General features: G+C 34.2%; 3 protein-coding genes across 3 annotated transcripts; 2 read left to right on the forward strand and 1 right to left on the reverse strand.

Moving 5' to 3' along the window:
• The first annotated feature begins 888 nt into the window (after positions 1–888).
• On the forward strand, positions 889–2,472 carry LOC146905042 (uncharacterized). Its single transcript, XM_085728431.1, has 2 exons — positions 889–1,059; positions 1,111–2,472. The coding sequence occupies exons 1-2, from the start codon at positions 889–891 to the stop codon at positions 1,744–1,746; spliced, it is 807 nt and encodes a 268-aa protein (XP_085584557.1). The 3' UTR covers positions 1,747–2,472.
• Positions 2,473–2,801: 329 nt separating this feature from the next.
• LOC146905043 (zinc finger C3H1 domain protein) lies at positions 2,802–14,664 on the reverse strand. The gene is made up of 10 exons (XM_085726176.1): positions 14,439–14,664; positions 12,449–12,542; positions 11,259–12,164; positions 10,481–10,590; positions 8,948–9,869; positions 7,747–8,262; positions 7,020–7,342; positions 5,784–5,882; positions 5,570–5,695; positions 2,802–4,979 (listed from the first exon to the last, which is right to left on the reverse strand). The coding sequence occupies exons 1-10, from the start codon at positions 14,574–14,576 to the stop codon at positions 3,189–3,191; spliced, it is 5,025 nt and encodes a 1,674-aa protein (XP_085582302.1). The 5' UTR covers positions 14,577–14,664; the 3' UTR covers positions 2,802–3,188.
• A 6,597-nt stretch (positions 14,665–21,261) lies between these two features.
• Positions 21,262–23,899, forward strand: LOC146905044 (heat shock 70 kDa protein 4-like). Its single transcript, XM_085727474.1, has 3 exons — positions 21,262–21,345; positions 21,434–21,677; positions 22,013–23,899. Exons 2-3 carry the CDS (start codon positions 21,458–21,460, stop codon positions 23,659–23,661), a joined length of 1,869 nt encoding a protein of 622 aa, XP_085583600.1. The 5' UTR covers positions 21,262–21,345; positions 21,434–21,457; the 3' UTR covers positions 23,662–23,899.
• The last annotated feature ends 1,819 nt before the right edge of the window (positions 23,900–25,718 follow it).

The raw sequence follows: 25,718 nt of genomic DNA on the forward strand, positions 1-25,718 counted from the left end.
CCATTTCAATTTTCAATACAACTTTCATCATTCTCAATACAATATAACGCTAAATAATACTACTTTTATCATGCCCGATACAATATATTCCACTTTCCCCTTTATTTATACATTTTTCTTAATATGTGTGAAAAACAAAATTGTGTCAATTAAATTGAGACGGAGGTAGTAATTTATTTTTAAAAACATTTTACATTGTTCGTAATTTAAAAAATAAAAGTGAGTCCTCCCCTCCCTTCGCCTCCCAAACCCACAATCCAAACACACTATATAAATACTACTAATGTGTGTAACCTGTAATCTATCCAATACCCGACTTCTACCCAATATAGGAATTTGTGTTTACTCTTTTAACTCATTTTCCACACATCAGTTTTGAAAATAAATTTAGTTTACTTTTTATAAGTAGTTTTAGTTTATTTAATACGATATAATATTTACTTTTTTTTTTTAAAAGACGATATAATATTTACTGGTTTAGTCTTTGTAAGTGTTTTTTACGGTTATTCTTTATACAAATTGTATATAAGATTTTGTTCGAAAATTCGATTTAGATATATCACTATAATAGGAAACATGAAAAGATCTTCTACAAAAATTGTTGGAAGAAGAAGTTACTCGGGAGAGTCTATATATAACTCTCTTGTGCAAGTTAATCCCAAGTTGTATTTGAAAGAAAATAGGGTTTAGTGCTTCTCATAAAGCACTGAGATAGTAGTATTATTACAAATTTTGGTGGTTTGTTCTCTTTCAGAACTTAACCTTAATTTCATCATGACTCAAAGCTACTACTTGCTTCTACGTCTTTGGATAACCCCTCATACCCACAGACTATTTTCCTTAGAACATGACTCTTCAGTTAAGCAAATCTCAATATCTTTGCCAAACATGAGTAGTACTTATCTATCATATCATGTTGTTTCCAATTCTTGTAATGGCTTAGTATGTTTGTATACAGATTGGTCTTGCGGAAGGGATGTTTTTCTGTGCAACCCAACAACAAGGGAGGTGAGGCTTCTTCCATCATCAAATTTGGTCACAACAGTAAAAGATGGGATGGTACTAGGTGTTGGAATGGGACAAAATTATAGTACTAACAATTTAATTAAGGTTGTTAGGATGTGGGTTAGTTACAACAATTGTCGTTGTAAGAAGTATACTGTTGAAGAATATGATTTGAGAAGTGATTCTTGGAGAACAATTGAAAGTGTTAATCCATGGTGTTGTGAGTTTGACACTTCATGTTTTGCAATGCATTTTAATGGAGTTTATTATTGGTGGGGGGAAATAAAAGGCTTGACTACAACAATCCTTGCATTGGATGTAGGAGGTGGGTTTCTTCACAAGGTGCCATTGCCAAAAGGTGTTGATATTAGTCCTTCAAGTGGTAGATATTTGGGTGTTTTGCATGGATGCATAACATTGGCTTGTCGTGATTTATTTGATCAAAATGCTAACTTTGGCATCTGGGTGTTGGGTGGGAGTGGTGCTGTGGATTCTTGTTGGACCAAACTTCGAACTATAGAGCATAGTTCACCTTGTGTGCCACTAGTTTTTTGGAAGGGAAATGAGCTTCTTCTAAAAATGTTTGACAAAGTGATATCTTATAATGTTGATACAGAGGAAATTCATAACATCGATTTTGGGAATGAAGGGAGAGGAATTGCTGATATATGTGAAGCTATGTTTTGTGAGAAGAGTCAAGTTTCAGTCAACCCTTTACCAACATCTAATGTTCAACAATGATTCAATCTCTAGCAGAAGAAACAAAAGATGTCAACTCTCGGTACTTTTTTGAATGAATTGACGCTCTCAACTTAACCTCTTAACCTTTTGTATTTTTATTGCAACCAACAGATTAACTTTGAGATCAAATAGGCTGTTTAGTTTTTATTTGCTCGAGATTAAATAGTCTCTTTCTTAATGTTTAATTTTCTTTGCAAGTTTTAGAAATTGACTTAGTTTTTATTTGCTCGAGATTAAATAGTCTCTTTCTTAATGTTTAATTTTCTTTGCAAGTTTTAGAAATTGACTCATGATGATGATGATTTTATTATTGGCAATGAAGTGTTTCTTTTATAGTATGTGTGATATGCCGTGTGGCAAAATAATTGTTATTTTATATACTAGTAGCCTAATATTAGTGACATTGAATGACTCTTTAAAATTTGAAGTAGAGAGATCGATTTTTATGAATGATCTTTAAATTTTGTTGTAGAGAGATCAATTTTTATGAATGACTCTTTAAATTTGCTGAATGAGATTATTCTTAGAATTGTCCATTTAAAGATAGTTCATTCTTCTTGAGTGAAGAGAATAATGTTTATTTTTTTTAAGTATTTTACATGGATATAAGTTTTAATATAAAAAAATTTGTTAATGTATCTAAAACGTATCGTGTCTTAAATTTTAACAAATGTGTGTATCCGCATATCATGTATCTAAGCTTCCTAGATTAGAAAAAAGAAAAGAAAAAAAAAACAGATGCCCACAATTGAGAATTTGTCCTATGGTGGGTCCCAATGGCCTAAGCCTTTAGGATAACCTGGGGTCCGTATTGAGAGTCAGAGCATAATTAGAGTGGGTTAAATTATAAAGTGAATTAAATTATAAAGAAAAGTAATTGTTGTATTATAATGGCAGAGATTTAAAATGAAGAAAACTTGAGAGAACTATCAATAGAAAGAATCCAAATGCCCTATCAGCATTGTGTATGACCGCTAAATAACCCCAAGAAAACTACAACATTTATTGCATAGTATGTGAAAACTTTTAAGTACCACGAGACTGAGACTAATAGGTAGGCAACTAAAATATTCTTTCATTCATTGTAATGTAACAACCTGTAATTAACTGTCAAGAAAACTACAACATTCATAGCATAGTATGTGAAAAAGAAGAAATGCTAACAACCTAACATCAGTTTCAGTAAAGATGTAATTGCTGGGAATGGGAGGTGATGAAAACCAAAAATGAAGACAGGAAAAGGAAGATCAGTAATCCAAAATTTTCTTCAGCCCAACTGTATATTATATTCCTAAGAAGTTACCTTGACATTGCTAGTGTATTCACATTTTACTTACCTGTACTCTAAGAAATTTCTGTCATCAGAACTGCATCCAAATCCAAATATTCTAAATATATTGAGTGAAAAAATCATCTAAGTTGTTGATCCTCCCAACTGGCATTCAATCAATTAGTAAATCATCAAGGTTAATACCCCTTTCTTTTGCTTCTTCAATAATACTGTTTGCATCTCCATTGGACAAAAGCAACTTATAGTAACATTTCCACAACATTATAGAAAATGGATACACTGACACAGCCTTTTTATAAAACCTCTGGGATATTGCCTCAATGCCCATAGCACTTTGTAGAAACACTGCAGCTTCCACCCAGACATATTCTGGTGGTATCGGGATAGCACCTGTAATTGCATTAACCAGGGTTGAACAAGACCAAAACCACAGACTGGTTGAGTTTAGATCAGAAGAACTGTAATCCTTGCTCAAAAGTTTGCAAACAGCAATAGCTAATTGAAAGTTGTGAGGAACTACCTCCATAATGCGTTCAACAAAATCCACCAGAAGTTTTGGGTCACTCACAGTATGAGGTAAAAGAGATGAACCAAACCATGATTGAAGCATCAAATTTAGTACAGAACAATCAAATGAAACTGGCCTTAATATGTTGTCAATGAGATTCTGTACTATTGGCTTCTTGATACTGTCAAGAAATTTTCTTGTTAGCACTCTAGGGACTAGCAACGCCTGGGAGGAACCATCCATATATACTTCCAACATCCTCTTGACAACACTCTCAGGATCACCCTCATTTAAGCTAGATGCATCACAAACCATAAACATTGCATATTTTCTTATATAATGATCTAAACCCACAAAACTGACAGTATTCCTAGCCTTATTAACAGCTATGCTTGCTTCTGTTTTATCCTTCTGGAAAAAATGATAAATGGACAGATTAAGATATCCAAACATCATATCCATTTGTTTGTGACCAGAATTTGATGTGTCAGAAACAAATTTTGACCCTGATCCCACTAAGCCACAAGAATTACCATCATCAGCGGCATCCGTCCCGCCATACGGGGGATCCTGCACTTGCCATGCAGAATGGAACCATCGGACTGTAATTTCTTTTGCAAGGTCAATCCTTTGATTATGGATAGCATTTGCAATGTACTGATTCCAAATGCACTGGATTCCTGGAACTATTTTTGGCCATCTATTAATTGTGTCCTCAAATACCATGAAATTACCAGCACCAAGATCTTGTTTCTGTATTTGAGCTGAGACCAGGACCAATTCTATGCAGAAAGGGTACAACTTAACATATCTATCAAACAAACTCCTTGCGCATTCTAATCCATCAAGAGCAACCATGCACCTGAGATGATTGAGAGCAAAATGCTGAGCACACTTGAGATCATCTTCACTTTCCATTGTGAAGACACGAGAGTTTATATATTCAGCTGCTGTTTCCATAAGTTTAACAGCCCTCTCCTTTTCATCCTCTGATAAACTTACAATGGGCCATTCAATGTCAAGGAGATCTTTCGTGCATTCAAAATTCTGAACAATAGCACCAGGCAGCTTCCTGTAAATAACTAAGTAAACACAACAAACCCATAACACACATTTGTCAGAAACTGTTAAGCAATTGAGTAAATCTGAGAGTGACAGAAGATTAGACTCGTCAGATTTAGTTGTAGCTGGAAAAACTCCATAACTTCGCTGAATGGCACTCTCAACATTCCTCGACATGCATAAACAATCCATCATCTGCAGAAACAGATCTAAAATGCATGCACTTTCGTACGTTCTGTCTTCAGGAGCAGCAGATGCATGCCGACAGAGAGCTGAGATGGCAGAATCATAGGCAGCTATCCGATCATCAAGCTTTCTCCGACTATTGATGTACATGAGCCACAGTACATAAGATCCTTCATAGAGCTTAACCTGGAAAATATCAGTTGAAAATTCCCAAGGTAAAGCACATAATCAGTCCTTATAAGGAGGGCTTAACATACTAACAAGAAGTTAAAAAGGAATTTAAGTAGAGTCTCAGATAAATTATAAAAGGCTCTTTCTTCTCAATCAAAATAAGAAAATTATGAAAGCAATGGTCTCTCCTATCTATACCACATTCCTGCCAATACTAGGTCTTTAAATATTTTTATCTCCCCCATTCACCCATCACTGCCTGAATATCACGACAACAACCAGCCTTAAAACAATGTATAAAACCATCTAACGATACAAGCAGGTCAATAGCCATGGGTAGAACAGCTCTCAATCTTTAGCATTTTAAAATGACAGATTTCATAGTGAAACAGTGAACATAATGTGCATATAAAAGCAAGTCAGAAAGACATGCTTACTTTGTCACAAAAACCTGAATATATACTGCTGGTATAAGAATCAAGCTACAAAATAACTGAGAATGCCCAGTGGACTTCAGGGGTTTACCATTAATAGTAACTCCTACTCTTCCTATATTATCAAATATTCCCCCTTCTCCTAGTAAAAGAAAAGAAGAAAAAACATACCGCACACAAGAACATGTCCTCTTTTTCATTTGGCCCAAAACTTCCATAGTAAATGAGTGAGTAAACTATCCAGATTACCACAGATGTTGGATAAGTCTCCAGAGCTTTGGACAGTACAGATAGAGCCTAAAAATTCAATTTTTTGAAAAGAATAAATACATAAGCAGACTCAAACACTAACCACAAGGACTGAAAATGCATTGACAACTGTTACCTTTCGCACCCCCTGCAACTTATGGATTTCCTGGTTGAGAATAAGAAGGGCCATCTCAACAGCTTGCTCACTATCAGTCATAGCCTGTTTAATTTGATTCTAAGCATGCAATAAATAAAGGGGAAGTTAGCACGAATAAACGAACTCAAGACATCCAGTATTTCAAACAATATTATACAGGTTAATCATAAAATCAAGGTTAGATTAATCAAGAGCTGTTCACCAGGAAAACTATATGAGAGTTTAGAACCCAGTAATGGTCAGTAATGTGTTAAACAACAGCTGCCCTTGCTAAAGACAGCTGTCCTTTGTGGTGCAGGACAAGATTTGTTAGTGTAGGATACGAGTCAGCTATATATATACACAGCAACAACAACCAAACCTTATCCCACTACGTGGAGTCGGCTACATGAATCAACGATACCATAGTGTTCTATCAAAAACCATAGATCCTTCTTGATAGTTTCTCTTCAAGTTCTATCAAAAACCAAGCCTTCTAGTTTTTCTAGTTTCTCTAGTGATTTGACTCCCCTCCATCTGACCTACTCTCCTTACTATAGAATCCACAGGTCTTCTCTCTACATGCCCAAACCACCTAAGTCTAGTTTTTACCGTTTTTTCTACTATAGGTGTTACCCCAACTCTCTCTCTCTCTCTAATGTCGTCATTTCTAATTCTATCCCATCTAGCCTTACTACAAAAACATCTACATTAGTGAAATAAGTTAATAAGCTGATCAAGTAAGGTATAGCTTATAGGCCTTGCCATGCAAAGGCCAAGGCATGAACATCAATACGTGAGGAATTTTAGTATTGTTCTGTCACACAACCTAATCCACTAGGCAGGAACTTCTAAGGATACCAGGATATAAGAAGTTATTGAAAATTGGAATACTTATAGATTGCCAAACATAAGAGAATGATCTAGTTTAACAGATTCTAGATTCTAGGTCCCTCGATAGGCATAATAAAATTCAATTGGTAGTAAGCAAGTACTCTTCTAGGAGTTTCCCAATCCATCTAGTATGCTTACTATTTCTATCATAACTATATGCGACATAAAATAACCAAATATAATAGAATCCAAAAACATTCCTACAAAATAAAATCGAAAAAAAAAAATAGTTATAATTGACTCATTGTGCTCACTTCTGCATTGTGGTGTTAGACTTTACAGAATTGAAGGAAAAACTATTTAAATAAACCAGAAAAGTAATGTTAGTTAGAAGCAACAAACCCCAACTCCATTTCTCCACTGAAAAGATAACTGCTTGCTCCATGTCCCACGGACCTCAATGCGTTCATCACCACCATGTGATAAGGGACCATCTTCGGGTGACCCATTTTGTAGCAAATTTGAAGTAGCCAAAGTGTTACTGAAATGCTGCTGCCAGTGTTGAGCAATCCTATGTGCAGCAATGGGTTTATATGCAAATTGATCCGCTTTTAGAACATCTAAACTAACAAGGTATGTTGGCAGAACAGTAGCTTTGTGATAATTGGTAACTTTCATCAGACCATTACAGTTTTGTTCTTGCAACGGCGATCTATCTTGAGAATCTGCTCAAACAGTACAAGTCTTTTTAGAGAAGATAATTTTAATAACAATAATATATAGTGGCTATTATCATAAAGAAATCATACTTCCGAAATTGCAATTGCTATCCATATATTAGTATATTAATACCACCACATGTCTAATAGTTACAGAACCTGAAATACTTTTTCAAAACATTAAATCCAATCTAAAGTAGGACTACAGCCTATTTTCTGTATCATCCCATTCATCCTTCTTAGCCTAACTACCTCCTAAATATTCAGTCAATATTTAGTTCAGCTTCAGAAAACATGCCAAAAATACAAATAACAATCATCACATGGACGTGGATATTTTCATAAAGTTCGATCATACAACAAAAACGAAAGGCAAAAATATATAAGTTTTCAACTGTAATTTTTTATACCTCCATTATTAGTATCAGTGTGCTGATGCTGATTAATGTTTCCATCACCATAGTCCTTGGCATGCTGCCAAGGACACTCATCATTGTTGCATTTTCCTCGCAGCTCATACATGCAAAGCGGCCAAAACGGATCAACTTCAGGACTGCAGCCATAAGAGCCTTCTTCCGAGAGTGAGTTCCCAATGGTGACTGCCATTGAGATTGCCAACATGTTCCTCTTTGCTTCATCAGAACTGAGGCAAGTAGAATTTTGACTTTGACCATCATTATCATGAGCGGATTTATTTTGATTTGGTAATTGATTTGAACTAAATGATGACATTTCTCTCAGCTCACTAAATGCACTCCTAAAAATCAAAGGTGGAATGTTCACTGGATTAGTTGAGTGATAAACTTGAAAAGGCATATCTCCTTGATCGCCTAAACCAGCACTGCAGTTGGTATTCACAGTATTTGCACCAATGTTTTGCTGACTTTGAATCTCATTGGAGTCCATATGAATGTTCCTTTCATTTCCTAGATTTAAAGAACAAAATAATCAGGAACGTAGTGATAAATTTGCAAGTTCATCACAACTTAACTAACTACAGCTAACTTCAACTTGTGATTTCTCACAATAAAGACCAAGAATGTGAAACCTGAATATTGGTCAGTGTCTAATTGTGCCGATATACCAGAATTGACATAACAGTACTTCGAGTTATTTTTACCAAAATATATGCAATATTTTAGGAGTATTTGGCTCTTGGTATCACAATTTTAAAGCCTTATTTTTAAAGCATTTAGAAAGTATATGAAGTTTGATTCTTACACACACAACACACATATCAACACCTCTTTTGCCATCAACAGTTCATAGTTAAAAGAAGAAACAATGACTGTCTGCAGCACCAAAATTATTCCAGTTACAAAAACTTAAGTAATAAAACTGAGTGAGCAAGAGAATATATTTTAGTTAAGAACATGTAAACCAAATGTATGGGGAAGGCTGATAAGAGTAACAAAATTATACAGTTTGTCCAAGTTGTACATTATTATGTTTTTCCAGGATTAAGGATCGGCATTACAGACTTAAAAATAAGACCGATATAAAAATAACACATCACAACATGTTCATTCCACAAAAAAAAAAAAAAAAAAATATATATATATATATATATATATATATATATATATATATATATATATATATATATATTACCTTTAAGATCACTGTTTTCTGCATTAATCAATTGGACTGTGCCATGATGCACTCGGTTTTTCTCACTTCCAACCTCATTTTCAGAACCTGGTTCAGTAGTTTCAATGTTGTTGCATGGAATATTACTCTTCTTAGCTCTTTTCCCTAACCGTGCAAATAATTCAGACCTTAATGTTGCTTCAAGAAGCAAAGAATCCTGAGGACTTCCGGTGGAATAATCAGCATTTGATGCAGTGTCTAAGTCTGTTTGTTTCGCCTTGGAGTCTTGTTTTCTACAATATTCAGCATCAAGATTATTAGAAGTGTGTCCAGCTGGAGAAATCTCTTCATTTTCATTATCTGATGTGTCGACCTCATCCATAGGAGAATACACTCCATCCGCTGCATGATTACCCCTTTGAGACAATGGCTCAGATGTACTAGCATCTGGTTCAATGCAAGGCTCAGATCCTAAATTTGCTCCATTTTTGTGGTGACAGGAAGTATCAGAATGCCTATTATTGATGCCTTGATCATTAGAATCAAAACTAGGATTATTAATATTATATTCAGCCTGCCTCAGACAGCTTGATGTGGGTATTTCATATCCAAGTTTAGGTAAGTAATCTAGACCTATTCCAAGTTGTTGGTGCTGTCTTAAAGACAAAGAGAAGCCGGATCGTAGCTTAGCTGAATACAACTCCCTTTGGTGATAAAGATCGTTGCATCGAGCATTAGCCTCAAGCAAAGACCTCTGAGCTTTAACATAAGCTCTGTATGCATTTCTTTCTTCAATTTCACAATTATGCCTGTGTTCTTGAGCTTCCTCCAGTTTATCTATCAATTCTTCCATATCAATAAACGACTGTAACTCAATGTTGCTATGCTCGGAGACATTTGCATTACCATTATCAGTCATAAGAACAGCATTGCTTAATGCTTCCTGAGACAGATGACAGGAGAAAGTGAGGAAATTCAACACAATTCACAACACTTAGACAACAAAACAAAAAAATAAAAAAATGACTATCAAAGGTATAGGACCCCTTTGGATTGCTTACTGTCAGTAGTTAATTCAGGAAAAAACTTGGTAACCCTATAGTGTTATACTATTCTGGAAATATAAAGACAACAGAGATTACATGATGTCAAGAATTTCAGATTTATATAGAATGATTGACATTGTAATGACAAAAGTTTATCTTGGCTAATCTATGACCTATTATTAACTACACTCTTTAGAGAACATCAACCAAGAGTGGCGCTAGAATTGCACGTTAAGAAAATTGGAGCATCGCTTATGAATCAAACCATAAGTCATAGTAAATTATATTTGACTGATCATTCATAATTTCTGAAGAATTTAAAATGATAACGAGCAGGAAGATTAACTACGGTTGATTAGCAAGCAACAAAATATCAGACCGAGTTTTCAGTGAAGTCTCCCAGTACATGCAATTTTCATGTATGTAAAGTTATGACTTACAACCAGTTATTAAACCAAAAAACCCCAAATACAAATAAAGGTGTGAATAATAACAAGTTATAACTCACTAAATTAGTCGGCACGCTGCTAGCTGGCATTGAACTTTGGATGAAAGCTGCACAAGGGTCAACCGGCCTACTACTTTTGTCAGTCTGATTGCAATCATAATTGACATCACCTACAAAGTATGATGCGACCATGAGATTCGAACCAGAAAAGGACAAACATGTTTTAGTGACAAGTATTTGGGCGTGGGTGGAATCATGCAGACCATTTTGTCATACTTACAAAAATCATTTAAGCCAAAACAAAGTTCTGTAAGATTAGACAACGATATATTACACAATAAAATGACAAGGCAATATAATTTTATATTTTGACCAAAAAATATGACATCGAATTTGCAGTAGCACTTGGAAGCAGCCTTACATGAACGTGTGATCAAGAAACCGAGAAATAAGACCACCACGTGACACACGCTAATAACTTATTTAAATGAATACACATGTGCACACGCATGCATATATTTGAAGGACATTCTTAATTTTAGAGATTAAGGAATTTTACTGATTACAGGCAACTTCATTAAAACATATTTTAATTCAATGTTGCCAATTGCAGAAAATAGCAATTTGTTCAAATTCCGCTATATGACGACACTTTGTACTGAATAACATATCGCAGAACAATAACAATTTGAACAATTCCGCTGCACTATAGCTCCGTTAGTTAACAACAATGTTATAACTTCTGAAATCCAGAATAGTACAACATATTTCCGATAATTTGTTCCCCAAAACGTGTAAGTTACAGACGAAATAAAAAAAAAAAAAAAAAAGTATTTACCTTCTCTTGATACACAAGGCATATTTTGTACTGAGTTGCTGAGATGGTTGCCAGTTTCCCTTTGTGATTTGATGATTATTGACTCCCCTCTACATAATGGAATCTCTTTCGGGTTATGATCAACCTTGTTTCTCTCCTGGGGATAAATGTTTCCACACACAGAATCTTTAGATGGTAATATAGATTTTACAACAGGAACTTGCTGACCAACAACAGCCTGAGGGGTATCATGAGATGTGTTGATTTTCATGCGCTTCCTATCAGGTCCTTTCAGCTCCAATTGTGCAGCTCCTGAGGAAACTGGAATATGTTTCCTAGTTGTATCATTCTTCGGATCCCTATCCAAAACTAAAGCAGACTCCTTCATTTGCTGGGCTGCCTTCAACTTAAGTTCACTTTCCCGAAGTGCAATCTGATGCCGCAAATCCTGAAGTTTATTGTTGTTTGATACTGCTCCTTGGTCACGTCCACGCTCTTGGCTAGCTAAAGTTTTGTTCGTTGACTTGAAATTTCTAGCTCGCGGACCTTGTCCCAATGACCAGGATCCAGCACCCTTAGAAATAGAACTAGGATTCTTGGTCACTGATGAGATAAATGTGCGCTTCGAAGGAAATTTTATGGGTGTTTCGTTGTGCAAACTTCTAGCATTTTGTTGCAACTGTAACTTGTTTGAATTTTCCAAGGAAGAGCTAGGACGCTTGTTATTTCTTTCCAACCTGGAATCGGTACCTTTATTTTCAATATCACTACCACTGTCATCATCAGAAAAGCTTATCACAAGATTATTATCATCACTTGCATGACCAGTCCATGGAGAAGATTTAGGGGGTAATTGGTTCTTTTTTATGATGATCTTCCGTGAAATTGGTTGTATAGCTGTTCGCGTCTGTATATTATTGGAGCCTCCTGTAAAACATTGTCATCGGAATTTACCCTCCATAAGTTCTACATGCAATTAAACTTAACATGGTTTTACATATGAGTGCACGACATGTTTAGACTAAAAAGAGAACTACCATGCATGTAAGAAAATCCAAAACCGTAATAAAAGAAAAAATACAGTGAAAAGGCTGTATCCAACGCATAAAATTAGAGCCAATATATATATTCACACAAATGACATGATGAGTGATGATCAATTGCATATATTTGAACAAAACCAAGTTCATTCGACAATTAACAAGACATACCACCCTGAACGCCTTGGATACTTTGTTTCACCAAAGGAACAGATCCGGACCCTGTAGCAAGGGTGGCTTGCACAGTAGAGCCATTAGGGTTTTCCTGGAGGAAAAAAATTAGTCAGCAGCAAATCCATACCAGTTGAATTGAATGTGCAAGAACAACACATTGATTCAATCACGTTGAAATTTTGACACACGCTCATTTTTCATTTCTACAGATAAAATTAAGCTGGACTAGCATAACACCCTACGCAGTGTTGGCAACGTAAAATAAACAAAACCAATTGCTGTGTTCTACAGAAGATACATTTGCAAGGTAGTTCAGATTAATTGCAAAATTACTCATTATCAAATCCATATCAATTTAAGTAAATTTGCAAGTACAGTGCATTGATTCAACAACAAGCTTTCAAATTTTGACACGCTCGCATTTTTCATTTCAACTGTTTACACTCGACAAGTATAAAACCAAACACCGCAGTGTTGGCAATATAAGCGAACAAAACTGTTGTTACAATATAAGTTCTACAGCAAATAAATTCGCAAACTAGTTCAGATTAACCGCTAAATTACTCATTAACAGATTCATATCAATTGAACTAATTTTGTAAGAACGGCACATTGATTCAACCACAAGTTTTCGAATTTCAATACTCTCGTTTTTTCACTTCAACAAATAGACATGAGAAGCATAAAGCCCGACATCGCAGTACTGACAATAATAATAATAATAATAATAATAATAATAATAATAATAATAATAATAATAATAATAATAATAATAATAATAATAACAACAACAACTACACAAAACCGATTGTTGGAATATAAGTTCTACAGCATACAAATTTGCAAACCAATTCAGATAAACAACTAAATTCACTCATTAACAAATCTATGTAACCAAACAATCCATAAACAACTAAATTTAGTCATTAACGAATTCATATACAAGAACGAAGCATTGATTCTACCACATGATTTCAAATTCTAACACTCTTATTTTTCATTTCTAATGTTTAAGCTATACAAGTATAAAACCCTACACCTCAGTGTTGGCAATATAAGCTAAACAAAACCGTTGTTGTAACATCAGTTCTGTTCAGATTAACTACTAAATTACTCATTAATAAATCCATATCAGTTGAACTAAATTTACATAAACAATGCATTAATTCAACCACAAACTTCGATATGCTCTCATTTTTTTCATTTTGACTATTTAAGCCACCAGAAAAGAATAAAACCCTCCACCGCAGTATTTGCGATCACCAACACTTCTGATTGAAGGTGTGTCAATCCAACATGTGTTCATGTGTCTGTGTCTGACACGTGTAATTAATTACATTCAATTATATCATTTACTGAAAGTACTACGGGTGTCATCGTGTCAGTGTCGTGTCAGTGTCAGAGTTCATTGTTTGCAATAATAATAATAATACAAAACTAAACAAAACCGCAGGGTTGGCCATAATAAATATCTAAATAAAAACCGATTGTTGTAATATCAGTTTTACAGAAAATAAATTTACAAACTAATTCAGATTAACCGCTGAACTACTCATCAATAAATCCATGTCAATTTAGCTAAATAATAACGCATTGATTCCACAACATGCTTTCAAAAAATTTATATGCTCTTAATTTTTCGTTCAGCTAACACTAAATTAGTTTAGCTAAACAACTAAATTAATCATTAACAAATCAACATGCAAGAACAACGCATTGATTCCACCAAATAATTTCAAACTTCAATACACTCTCATTCTTCATTTCTACTGATTAAACCACAAGAAAAGCATAAAACCCTAGTTTTCGCAAATTGAAGCTGAATGAACAAAATCGATTCATGTTAACTCAGATCCAACAACAACAAAATCAACAAGAAGTTAACATACAAATTAGAATGAAGAACTTCAACAAAAAAAACGAAAAAAAAAATCGCAGAAGCGAGAAATGGATACGGTAGTTAGAGTTTTGAGGAGAAGAAGAATACTTCGGCATCGTCAACATCGGGAGAAGAAGAGAGTTCGCCTTCTTCTCTAGCTTTGGTAACAAGGTTGGTGTTGTGGTGGTTATCGGAAACCACCGCCATGGTTGTGGTGGTTTTGAGGTCAATGGAATTTTCCTCCATCGTTTCTCTCTCTCTCTAAGTTTCTCTCTCTCTAACCGTTTTTGTTTTTTTCCACATTAATGTGTAAGAGAGAAATGAAGCGACTTGTTTTCAGATATATGCTTTTCTTCGTTCTTCCACAGCCTTCAAATACTAGTCATCATCACTATCTTCCACCTCATTTTTCTTATTTTCTTGATTTATCATTTTTTTAATTAAGTTTTTATTTTACTTGGCTATTATTTTTCTAAATTAATTGATAAATTATTACTCTTTGTGAGAATGAGGATTGGTTTAAGGGCTAGTCATTAGTACTATTGATCTTAGCTACGACTATTATTTGGTGCAACTTACGCATTCGGATTTTCATTATTACTGTTATAGTAAATGGTCAATGATTAATTTATTGATCTTAGTTATGACTTGCTACCTTGTGTGATTTCCGCATTTAATCCAGATGATCATTATCATGGCCTGGTAAATGGTAAATAACTAATTTATTATTAATAATGTGGAAGTTTGGGTGATATTCCATGGGTTATCTATTGAATACTATGATGTGAAATTGTTGTATTTTATCGGATAATAATTGTTAAATTGGACAAAAATACATTGATGCAAGAAAGAGGTAAATGTCATGTGTGTTGAGATTGGGTGGCATTTAGCCTACACACTGCACAAATTTTTGTATCATGCACAAATTCAACAACCAAGGCCACCTGTCAGTTTACCACCTGCTGATAAAAAAAACAAAAAAATAAGGCATAACATATTTTAATTGGAATTAATGAATAGGAATTTTGCTAACGCACCACCGAATTGAGAAACGCACCCCCTGTTTAAACAAACAAAAAGCCAGCAATATACTTCTGGTCTTCATTCAACAATTTTTCCAATCCCTTCAACCTTCTCATTTCCTTCATCCCTTCCCTTCAATTCAACCTCATATTTCTCATTCTCCTTAAATTACAACTTAATCATCATTAAACTTCTTAAATTTCTGTCCATTCCTAATTTAAAGTTTCTTCATAGTTTGTTCTCTAGATCTAGAGTGATAAAAATTGTTGGTTGTTTTCTGCTTTCAACAGAGATATATGTAGAAAGAGACAACCCTTGTCATTTGAATTTGTAGTAATACCTTATAACAGTTTTTTTCTGGATCTATTTTTCTGGATGCTAATATCATGGAATTGTGAGTTATAATAATTGTAGATTATAATAACATGGATTGTAATAATCCTTCTCTTCATGATTTGACATACACCCTATTTGCCATTGTTCCCAACATAGAGTTCGGTTTACTGTGTATAAAAGATAACATAGATTGTAAGTTATAATAATCGTTGGTTATTTATGGATTGTTTTATTTATACATAAATTGCTGTTATTAATTAATATGTAATTAAAAAAATGTTAAAATTCTTTAGATGGGAGGCAGCGTGATTGTGGGAAGCAGTGAAATAACCACAATCCGTTAATTTAGTCCAAAGTATGTGTAATATTGTCGAAAATAAAATACTACAACTACTATTTTTATTAGACTTTTAATTTGTTTTCTCATGGTCATAATGTGAAATTTAATAGGTCTATAGAAAAATTTAATTCAATGGCCCATCTCACAAACCCAAGCAAAAATAACTATAAAATAATGTTTTGGTGGGGTAATGTCTTGGATTCCATGTAAAAAGTAAAAGGAATTTTGCAGGTTGCCAATCAGACATCCTAGCCGTCCAATTAGATTTAATATATATCAATGGCTGATATTGATTTATGAGAATCTTTGTATATCATGCACAAATTTGTGTAGTGTGCATAGTAAATGCCACCTTGAGATTGTTCTCATAAACTCGCTTTCAGCATTCTTTACCATTAAAGATCGATAGTATAGTGTGGAGTATGAAGATTTACATTTTCTATGATCTTCATGTAGTAAATTTGGTCACTATAAGGAGAGGTGTTTTGAGAAGATTTCTAATCAGTAATGGAATGGTGGTACTAATGAAGAATCTGAAGCATGAAACAAAAGCAAAGGAGTAAGTGACGGGCACTGGGGCGGACATGGATCGACAATATCATTGAGGCAAAAAAAAATATAAAAAAAAAATAAATAATACTAAATTTAATAGATTTCAGTAACCAAAATCTAAAAGCTAAAATCAAGTTCAATTTTAGTACTACTATCACTATTACTCTCACTATCTTGATTCAATTTCAATTTCAATTTCCTGACTCAATTACTCTCACTACTACTATCAATTTCAGTATAGTAATTACAAAACTGACCTGAAAAAGGAGAGGAGACGAGATGAGCTGAGAGAGGAGAGGAGGGTGAGAGCGAGAGCAATAGTAGATGGGCTGAGAGAGGATAAGAGAGCGACGGTTCACGGTTGGTTGGTGGGTGGTGGTGCTGCTGCAGAGTTCGTGTGTTGTTGTGATAAATCAGAAGGAAAACGTGAGCATGAGGTTATGAAAGAAGAAGAAAAGGAAACGCGTACTGATACTTATAGAAATCAGAAAAGAAAAGGTGATGGGTTGGGCTATCGAGTGAGTGAACTGATAACAAAAATTAAAAAACAATTGGGTATGGGTTGATGTGGCTATTGCCACACCCTGCCCTGCGTAGGCTCGCTCCTACTTGGACACTAGTCCAAAAGTAGCCCAAGCCACGAAGAATGAAAGACAAAGAAGATTTTGATAATGGTAGTGGTGGTAGTCCGGCATCAATGAAACTTGAAAATGGAAAGGCAAAAATGCAAGGGTCTCGTTTTGCTACATTAAGTGAAGAGATTCCTGACTTGAATGTTGAGAAAATTAAATAGGAAAGATAGATTGCAATAGATGTGCATTTAGGGAAAGAAGGAAACAAGGAGAACTATTTACAGAAAAAGTTCACCGCAACAAATAAAGGAAATTTAAATGGGTTAACACGAGATATTAGTGTGGGGAGGAATTTTTACCCCATATCCTTGCAATTATACATCTACCCCTACAAATTATAAAAAATACCAATTTTAATCTTATCCAAAAAACATTCATTCACCATCCCTGCCTTCTTTCTCATCCTCTTGGTTACCCTACACAATACACCTCACCACTTCTTTTACCTTAATCTTGCCCCCAACATCTACAATCCAAACCCATCAAAAACATATGAAGGAGAAAAATGAGTCTCAATGTTTTACATATCAAAGTTCTCTTATAGGTCAAATATTCCATTAAAATTTCTCATCAATTTCATAGATAACGAATCTATTTTTTATTTTTATTTTTTGCATTTTTAAGTTTCGCCTCCATGAGTTTAATATGCAATTTAACATTTCCTTCTTTTGTTGCAATTCAAAAAGTGGTGTTTTATTTCGCAACCTGATTTTGGTATGCGAGTGATGTTTTTTATTTTTTTATGTGGGCTGGGTTTTTGTGGATCGAGAGGATGATATTGTAGTTTTAGTTTTATAGTTCTAAATCACTCACATGGTTGAAAAAAAAATCCACTTCTTTCTAAACTTAACTTCAAACCCATAACCTTCAATCAACTATTGATTTCGATTAATTATGGTATCTCTTCCAAGATTTTTTTTGCAGCAAACTACCTGAAATCTTACGAATAATCCTTCCTATATTTGAGGAATTCCAAGCCATTACCATCAAGAATTAAAGTATTTCATTCACTTGGATGATATATTGAACCAAAATGAGTTTTGTACAATGCCTCTAAAGCAATTACAATTTTAGGAAAAATTTATAATTATAAGTGAATGGGTAAACCTCTAAAGCAATTACAATTTGAATTTTTCACATATTAAAGCACAAAATATCACACGCTTATCAGCACCAATAATTCATGTGCAAAAAAACACATCAATAGCAAAGTGTGTAATAACTATGTCTCTTGCTCTTTCTATATGACTAAAGAATCATCATCAATCTCCATTATTATACACAAGTTTTTTCACAGTCTACATGCAGCACCAGGCAAACTATTACTAAATCATTTAAAACAAAAAGAACTACAACTAAGGTCAAAATGTCTCATCACCTTAAGACTATTGTGCGCCATGAAAACTAAGTAGTTTATTTTATATATTAGTTTATATATCAGCTAATACAAGCAAATAAATTGGAGATTACTGCATAATTGTGACAAAAAGAACATACAGATTTTACGGCTAATTCTTATCCAATTGAGATTAGGGTCAGTAGCCATAATTGATTATTAGTATTTATCAGTTGAAGATCAATAACGAGTCAATATTTGTTCACAAGTTTGGTTTTGGAAGGCCATAATTACCTAAATGTGTAGTCCAACTTTTTAAAGAAATACGAAACATAAATAATTACCATTCAATCATCTTCGAGTGCAATAGAAGTAGACGACGTTGAATAATTAAGGTCGTCTTTCATATAACAAAAGTCTACAAAAGATATAAAACATTTCATTATGCTCAGGTATAGTAAGTAATAATCTAAATAATTCATGTATTGTTGGAACACTTGTGAATTTGAGTGGAAGTTGGAAAGAATAAACACATGCCCCTTTAGAAAGAACTAGTGTTGGTATGAATTGAAAAATGCCCCACATCGGATATACATACCCTCTGGTAGAAGTTTATATAAGTGAGGCAGGTGACCTCCAAGGGTGTGCCTTTAGGGTACCTCACTTTTTTTGCGAATGGGTGAGCGCTTACGAAATATATATATATATATATATATATATATATATATATATATATATATATATATATATATATATATATATATATATCACATGTTGAAGCCGGCAGCGCCGGCGGGGATGGGCTTGGATTAAAAAGAAATATTTTTTTTATCACTTGAAAATGTTAAATTGATTTTTTGTTAATTTAATCATTATCCGAAAGCACTTTCGTAACAAATAAATTTGTTACAATCTGATCTGATCCAACAGAGTATCCGGAAGGTTATGGATATCTCCAGTCGCGTGAGAACGAATCGATCTGTCAATGCTTAAAGATTAAGTCACTTTGGGTTTGTTACGAACTCTCCCTATAAAAGGAGAGCTCGCCTCACTTATTCTTGACTCTGAAAAACACATTTGATGCTTCATGTGCTTTTCCTCTCTTCTCCCTCTTTCGAGTTGTGTTGACGAGTCCTTCTTCTTTCTTCTACTCATATTGTCCCTTCGATTTCGGGTGGCCTCCATACCATATAGAGTGGTTTAATTGAACAATCAAACCATATTTAAGGGTGTTATTTCTCGAATGATTATTTACGGTGCAGTATGTAATCGAACAGGTGAACTGGACTACTTTATCCTGGAGGCGACACAGTTGTTAGTTTACCTTGCACAAACTCAGGTAGTGATGTGAAACATCTTAAAGAAAACGACCTGGTCATGACTTAACCCGGTAATATCTTCGGTGTTGATTTCGTTTTTTCAGTAAGGTACTTTTCTAAATGCAAAAATAACATGTATCAACTTGTTATATCATACCTTGCGCAAACAACTCAAGATTCTCAAAATCTTCAGTTTTAATCAAGGATGAAGATGCTCCTTTGAGCCAATCTTGGGTGCATATAAATGCCTCAATTATGGTAAGTGTTAAAGAGCTACAGTATGGGTCAAGAACTCTCTCACTTATGCTAAATGCAGAAATAATTAAAGAATAAACAACTTGGCATGTCTAATACGACAAATGAGTACACATCTAGCTTGTGCACCATAAAGCATGAACGTTTGAACCAATGCTCAAACCATTCCTCACGAACAAGACAATGTTACAAGTAATGATGAGTAATTTGGAGTGAGTGATGATGATATTGAAGAGGATGTTAAGGAAGAGAAAAGTAAGGAAGAAATAGAACTCGATAGATGTGGCACATTGGGAATAATATAATAAAAACTTAATTGCAGTTTTGACCCCCATGTTTCACAATCTTGCGATTTTGGTCCCCTATAAAAAACAATAACAAATCAACCTCTTAAGTTTACCTCATTTTTCACTTTTGACCCTCTGAATCAATTTTGACACAGTCAACGCACACGTGGCACCTGACTTAAGTGAGTAGGATGCCACATGTGCAATTTTTTATTTAAAAAGTAAATAAAAATGGCACACGTGTATTGCTTTGATTTAAAAATAAAAAAATCTAAAAAGTGAGTAGGATGCCACACGTGACTTTTTTTTATTTTTTTAATTAAAATAAAAGTGACATGCAAAAAGATAAAGGACAAATGTTTTACTTAAATTAAGGGACACGGCGTGAATAATACTGCCTAACATAAGCATACAATTAAACACAATAAAAAAGTGAAAATGTGCCTATATTGAAGCTAGTGAACAATAAAATTGAAAGAGAAGGACTAAATAATTTTTTTATTCCACCACAAAAAAAAAACAATTTTTTTATTCCTTTTTATATACTGTATTTGGTATATATTTGGTATACGATTTAAATTATTTTAATTGGTCTATAATCCACAACTTTTAGTTAAATATATAATTTTTTTAAGTGTTTGCATGTTGAAAGTAAAAGTCTAGCTTGGTTGAGAAGTAAACCCTATTTATTTTTTATTTTTTTGAAACAAGAAGTAAACCCTATTTCTTGGCGTGACCTATATATATTTATTTCCATCGCTTGGTTGAGAAGTAAACCCTATTTATTTTTATTTTTTTTGAAACAAGAAGTAAACCCTATTTCTTGGCGTGACCTATATATATTTATTTCCATCGCTAGAGTATATGCCTTGAATGAAACAAATAATCACACTCTCACGCTCCAGTATATATTCTTCTCCTACAATTGCTTAACGGTAGAGACTCTTGAGTTTTCGATACCACTGTTTGGAAATTAACTTCCTAATCTTAACCTAAGTTTTTGTTGTTGATTTTTTCCTCCAGCTTATTTTGATTACTTGAAAGATTATGGCGAAAAAATACGAAGGACGTGCTGTGGGAATAGACCTTGGAACAACGTATTCGTGTGTTGCTGTGTGGCTTGATGAACAGAATAGAGTTGAAATTATTCACAATGAACAAGGCAACAGAACAACACCTTCTTTTGTTGCCTTCACTAATGACCAAAGGTTGATTGGTGATGCTGCTAAAAATCAGGCTGCTTCTAACCCATCCAACACTGTCTTTGGTAACTTATCTTTTTATCAGTATTGTATATTTTTGGTCTTTATAAATATCTCAACCTTGTGTTTTAGTGCCATAATTTTTATTTTCAACTTTTAGGCTTCAAAAAGTTTTCGATTATAACTTAGTTTTTACAACTTTTGATCCTTGTTTTTAAATTAGGTCATATATACTCATCATAACTTTTTAATCGTTTCATGAGGGACTAAAACGAAAAGTTTGTATATTTATAGGACCAAAAACATATTTATAGAAATTTGTAGTTATTGTTATTTATTGTCACTGCATAGTTTGTGCATTAGAAATTTATAGGTATTGTTAACAATTTTGTTGTTGCAGATGCAAAGAGGTTGATTGGAAGGAAATATAGCGATTCTGTTATTCAAAATGATATTCTGTTGTGGCCATTTAAGGTTGTTGCTGGTTCTGATAACAAGCCTGAGATCATTGTTAAGTATAAGGGCGAGGAAAAACGCTTTTGCGCTGAGGAAATCTCATCAATGGTCCTCACGAGGATGCGCGAGATTGCAGTGAAATTTTTGGAATCCCCTGTTGAAAATGCAGTTGTTACTGTGCCGGCTTATTTCAATGATTCTCAACGAAAAGCCACAAAAGATGCTGGTGCAATCGCCGGCCTCAATGTTATGCGGATAATTAATGAACCAACTGCTGCTGCCCTTGCATATGGCCTTCAAAAGAGAGTAAATAACGTCGGAAAACGAAATGTGTTCATCATTGATCTTGGTGGTGGCACTTTTGATGTGTCTCTTCTCACACTCAAAGATGATAGCTTTGATGTAATAGCCACTGCCGGAGATACTCACCTAGGAGGAGAAGACTTTGATAACAGAATGTTGAACCATTTAGTGATGGAGTTTAAGAGGAAAAACAAAGTGGACATTGGTGGAAACCCGAGGGCCCTTAGGAGGTTGAGAACTGCATGTGAGAGGGCTAAAAGGACACTGTCATTTGATACCGAGACTACAATTGACATAGATGCTATACACGACGGAATTGACTTCAATATGTTATTAAGTCGGGCCAAGTTTGAGCAACTCAATATGGATCTTTTTGAAAATTGTTTGGCGATTGTCAAGAGTTGTCTTACTGATGCCAAGATGGACAAGAGCAGTGTAGATGATGTTGTACTTGTTGGTGGTTCTTCTAGGATTCCCAAAGTGCAGCAGCTATTGCAGGACTTTTTTGAGGGGAAGGATCTTTGCAGCAGCATCAACCCGGATGAAGCTGTTGCTTATGGTGCAGCTGTTCAGGCTGCTTTGCTTTGTGATGGCATTAAGAATGTTCCTAATTTGGTGCTGCAAGATGTTACTCCACTGTCTCTTGGCACGTCAGTAGATATAGATATCATGGATGTAATGATTCCTAAGAACACTTCTTTTCCAATAAAGAGGAAACGAACATTCTGCACACTTGCAGATGACCAATCCGCTGTCAAAATTGATGTTTATGAGGGTGAGAGAATGGTTGTAAGTGAGAACAATTTGCTTGGTTTGTTTGATCTCAAAGTTCGTCGTGCACCCCGTGGACATAAAATCCAGGTATGCTTTGATATAGATGCTGATGGTATATTAAACGTCTCCGCAGAGGAAGAAACAAGTGGTAATAAGAAAGAAATTACAATTACGAATGAAGATGGAAGACTATCAAGGGAAGAAATTAAGAAAAAAATTAAAAAAGCCGAGTACTTCAAGTCTGAAGACATGAAGTTTATTGAGAAGGTTAGAGCAGTGAGTGCTTTGGATGATTACATTTATAGAATGAGGAAAGTAATGAAGGATGATAGTGTTACTTCAAAGCTCACCCCTGTTGAGAAAGTGGAAATCAATTCTGCAATTATAAAGGGAGAAAATTTTATTGATGACAAGCAGCAGTACGAGACATTTGTGTTTGTCGACTTTCTGAGGGAGCTTGAGAGCACATGTGAATCAGCTTTGAAAAGGATCAATACAGATTCCTCTGAGAAGTGATTCTGAATGATTCCCATTGATCAATTTTTAGTTATTTCATTTGTGTTATGAACTTCAGATTCTTCATGTGGAGCTTTTTTTTCTTTTTCTTTAATTTTCCGAATGACAAATGTTAGCAATTAGTTGTTAGATTAATATTTACTCCTTCGTCTGGGTTTGTTTTGTTTATTGGATCATGTATTTTGATAAAATATGCAATTTCGGCTTGTTATTTTTAATCTTATATATTTGTTTCAAAGTGCCAGTAGATTTGAGATTAAGCATGAAATACACTGAAAACTTTTTTTTAATCAAATAAGTAAAGATACTTCAGATTAGGTGACTGAAATTTATACAGACATTGTTCAAAATAGAAACAGGATATTGAAATCCAAAAATGAAGCCCTTGTCCAAATTACTTTGAAATCTCCATATGGAATCCTTAATCTAAACAAGTTTGATTATAAACTAATCTAAATGCCGCATTATTGTTTAAAGCAAAATTGAAGAAAATTTCAGATGTGATTGAACCAAATCGACTGTGATTGAACCAGAAATCACAAGAAAACTAAAGAGGGAAGGAATTGTTTGGAAACAAAACCTTTATCTTGCAATCTCGTCATGATCCAGCAGCGATTAACTCTCTTCATGCGCTCTTCGGTTGATGGATTCAACTAGTGGATTTCACTACATCATAGCTACTTGTCCATATATAAACTTCAATTAGGTAAGTGATATATCAGTCTATCAGATAAGATTTGTTCACTTCGAGCCAAGTTAGTTAATTGTTAGTTATATCTCGAGTTAGTTAGTTAGTACGGATTTGTTAATCGGTTGAGTCAGCCTTTGTACATAAACTTTTCTTTATGACTGCATATATATAATACAAGCTCATTTTATCATTTCATTCACATTGCTTTAAATTATACAAGTGTTTTAAATTTTTGTATGGTTCACTAATAAGTCTATTATATTTTCTGTTTGTGTACAGTGGTGAAACTCATCATGTTGTTGGTTCATTTGTTTAGTTTCATCTGTTGATTTGGGGACTTTGTTGCCTCTTGGTTCTGTTTCTGTGTGCATTTATGCATGATTATGAGCAATATGCATCCTTTTCTCGCTCACTTGTTACTTTGCATGGCATTTGGAAGGGGAGCCTTCTCTTTATTTAGAGGCTATATTTTCACAGATGCTACCTTTGCATATGGACTATATAATAAAATATGAAGATAAAATATAGTATAATATAGTATAAAGACAAAATGGGTATTGATCTTGTTACCACAAACCACTTTCTGTATCATTTTATATTTGGCTGGGTGTTACCAAAATTCACTGAGGTTTGGAAAAATATAATGTTGAAATGCACTCCAAAAAGCAAAATTAATTTAGCTGATGTGAAGAAAAATGTACACGGGTTTGTATGCATTGGAGGATGGCAGAATATTCTTGGTATAATGTAGGGCACTTACTTTTTAAAGATCATATTTTTTCCGTCCCAAAATGACTCACTCAGTTGACTGTTTTATATATATCAATGCACAGTTTTGACCTTCAATGTCTATAATTATCTATTAAAAACAATCATAAAAAATTGTGTTTATATATTATTTGTGACCTCCAGTAACTTCTTATATGTAATATGCTACCGTTTGTGTTTATATATTAGTAGACAAATATGATTGACGCCCTCACAGGGAAAATATAAATGACATTGACGGGAGGTTTGAGTTTCTGATTTGTAGCCCCCCTAAATCCTCAAGTCCTATTTTTGAACTTGAGTCGTTGTCACCTATTGTGTGGATCCACATTGTAAGTGGTCCTTAGTCCTTACTGGTAGCAAATGAGTAGACTTCATAAAACGGTCCACTATTACCCAAATTGAATCATTCTTCCTCTTTGTCTTGCACAATCCATAAGAGGTATTGTTCCACTTCCACTCGGGTATATCGTTGACAAGTCAAGCATAATACAACATATTCTGCCAAATTTATTTTAATATAAGCCACCAAAATCTTTTTTGTTTCAAATCCTGATGCATCTTGGTCTCCCTTGAATGAATACTCAACTTACTCTAG

This window comes from Medicago sativa, chromosome 7, assembly GCF_051527215.1.
Source record: "Medicago sativa cultivar Bolivia chromosome 7, Bolivia_mono, whole genome shotgun sequence".
Lineage (NCBI taxonomy): Eukaryota > Viridiplantae > Streptophyta > Magnoliopsida > Fabales > Fabaceae > Medicago > Medicago sativa.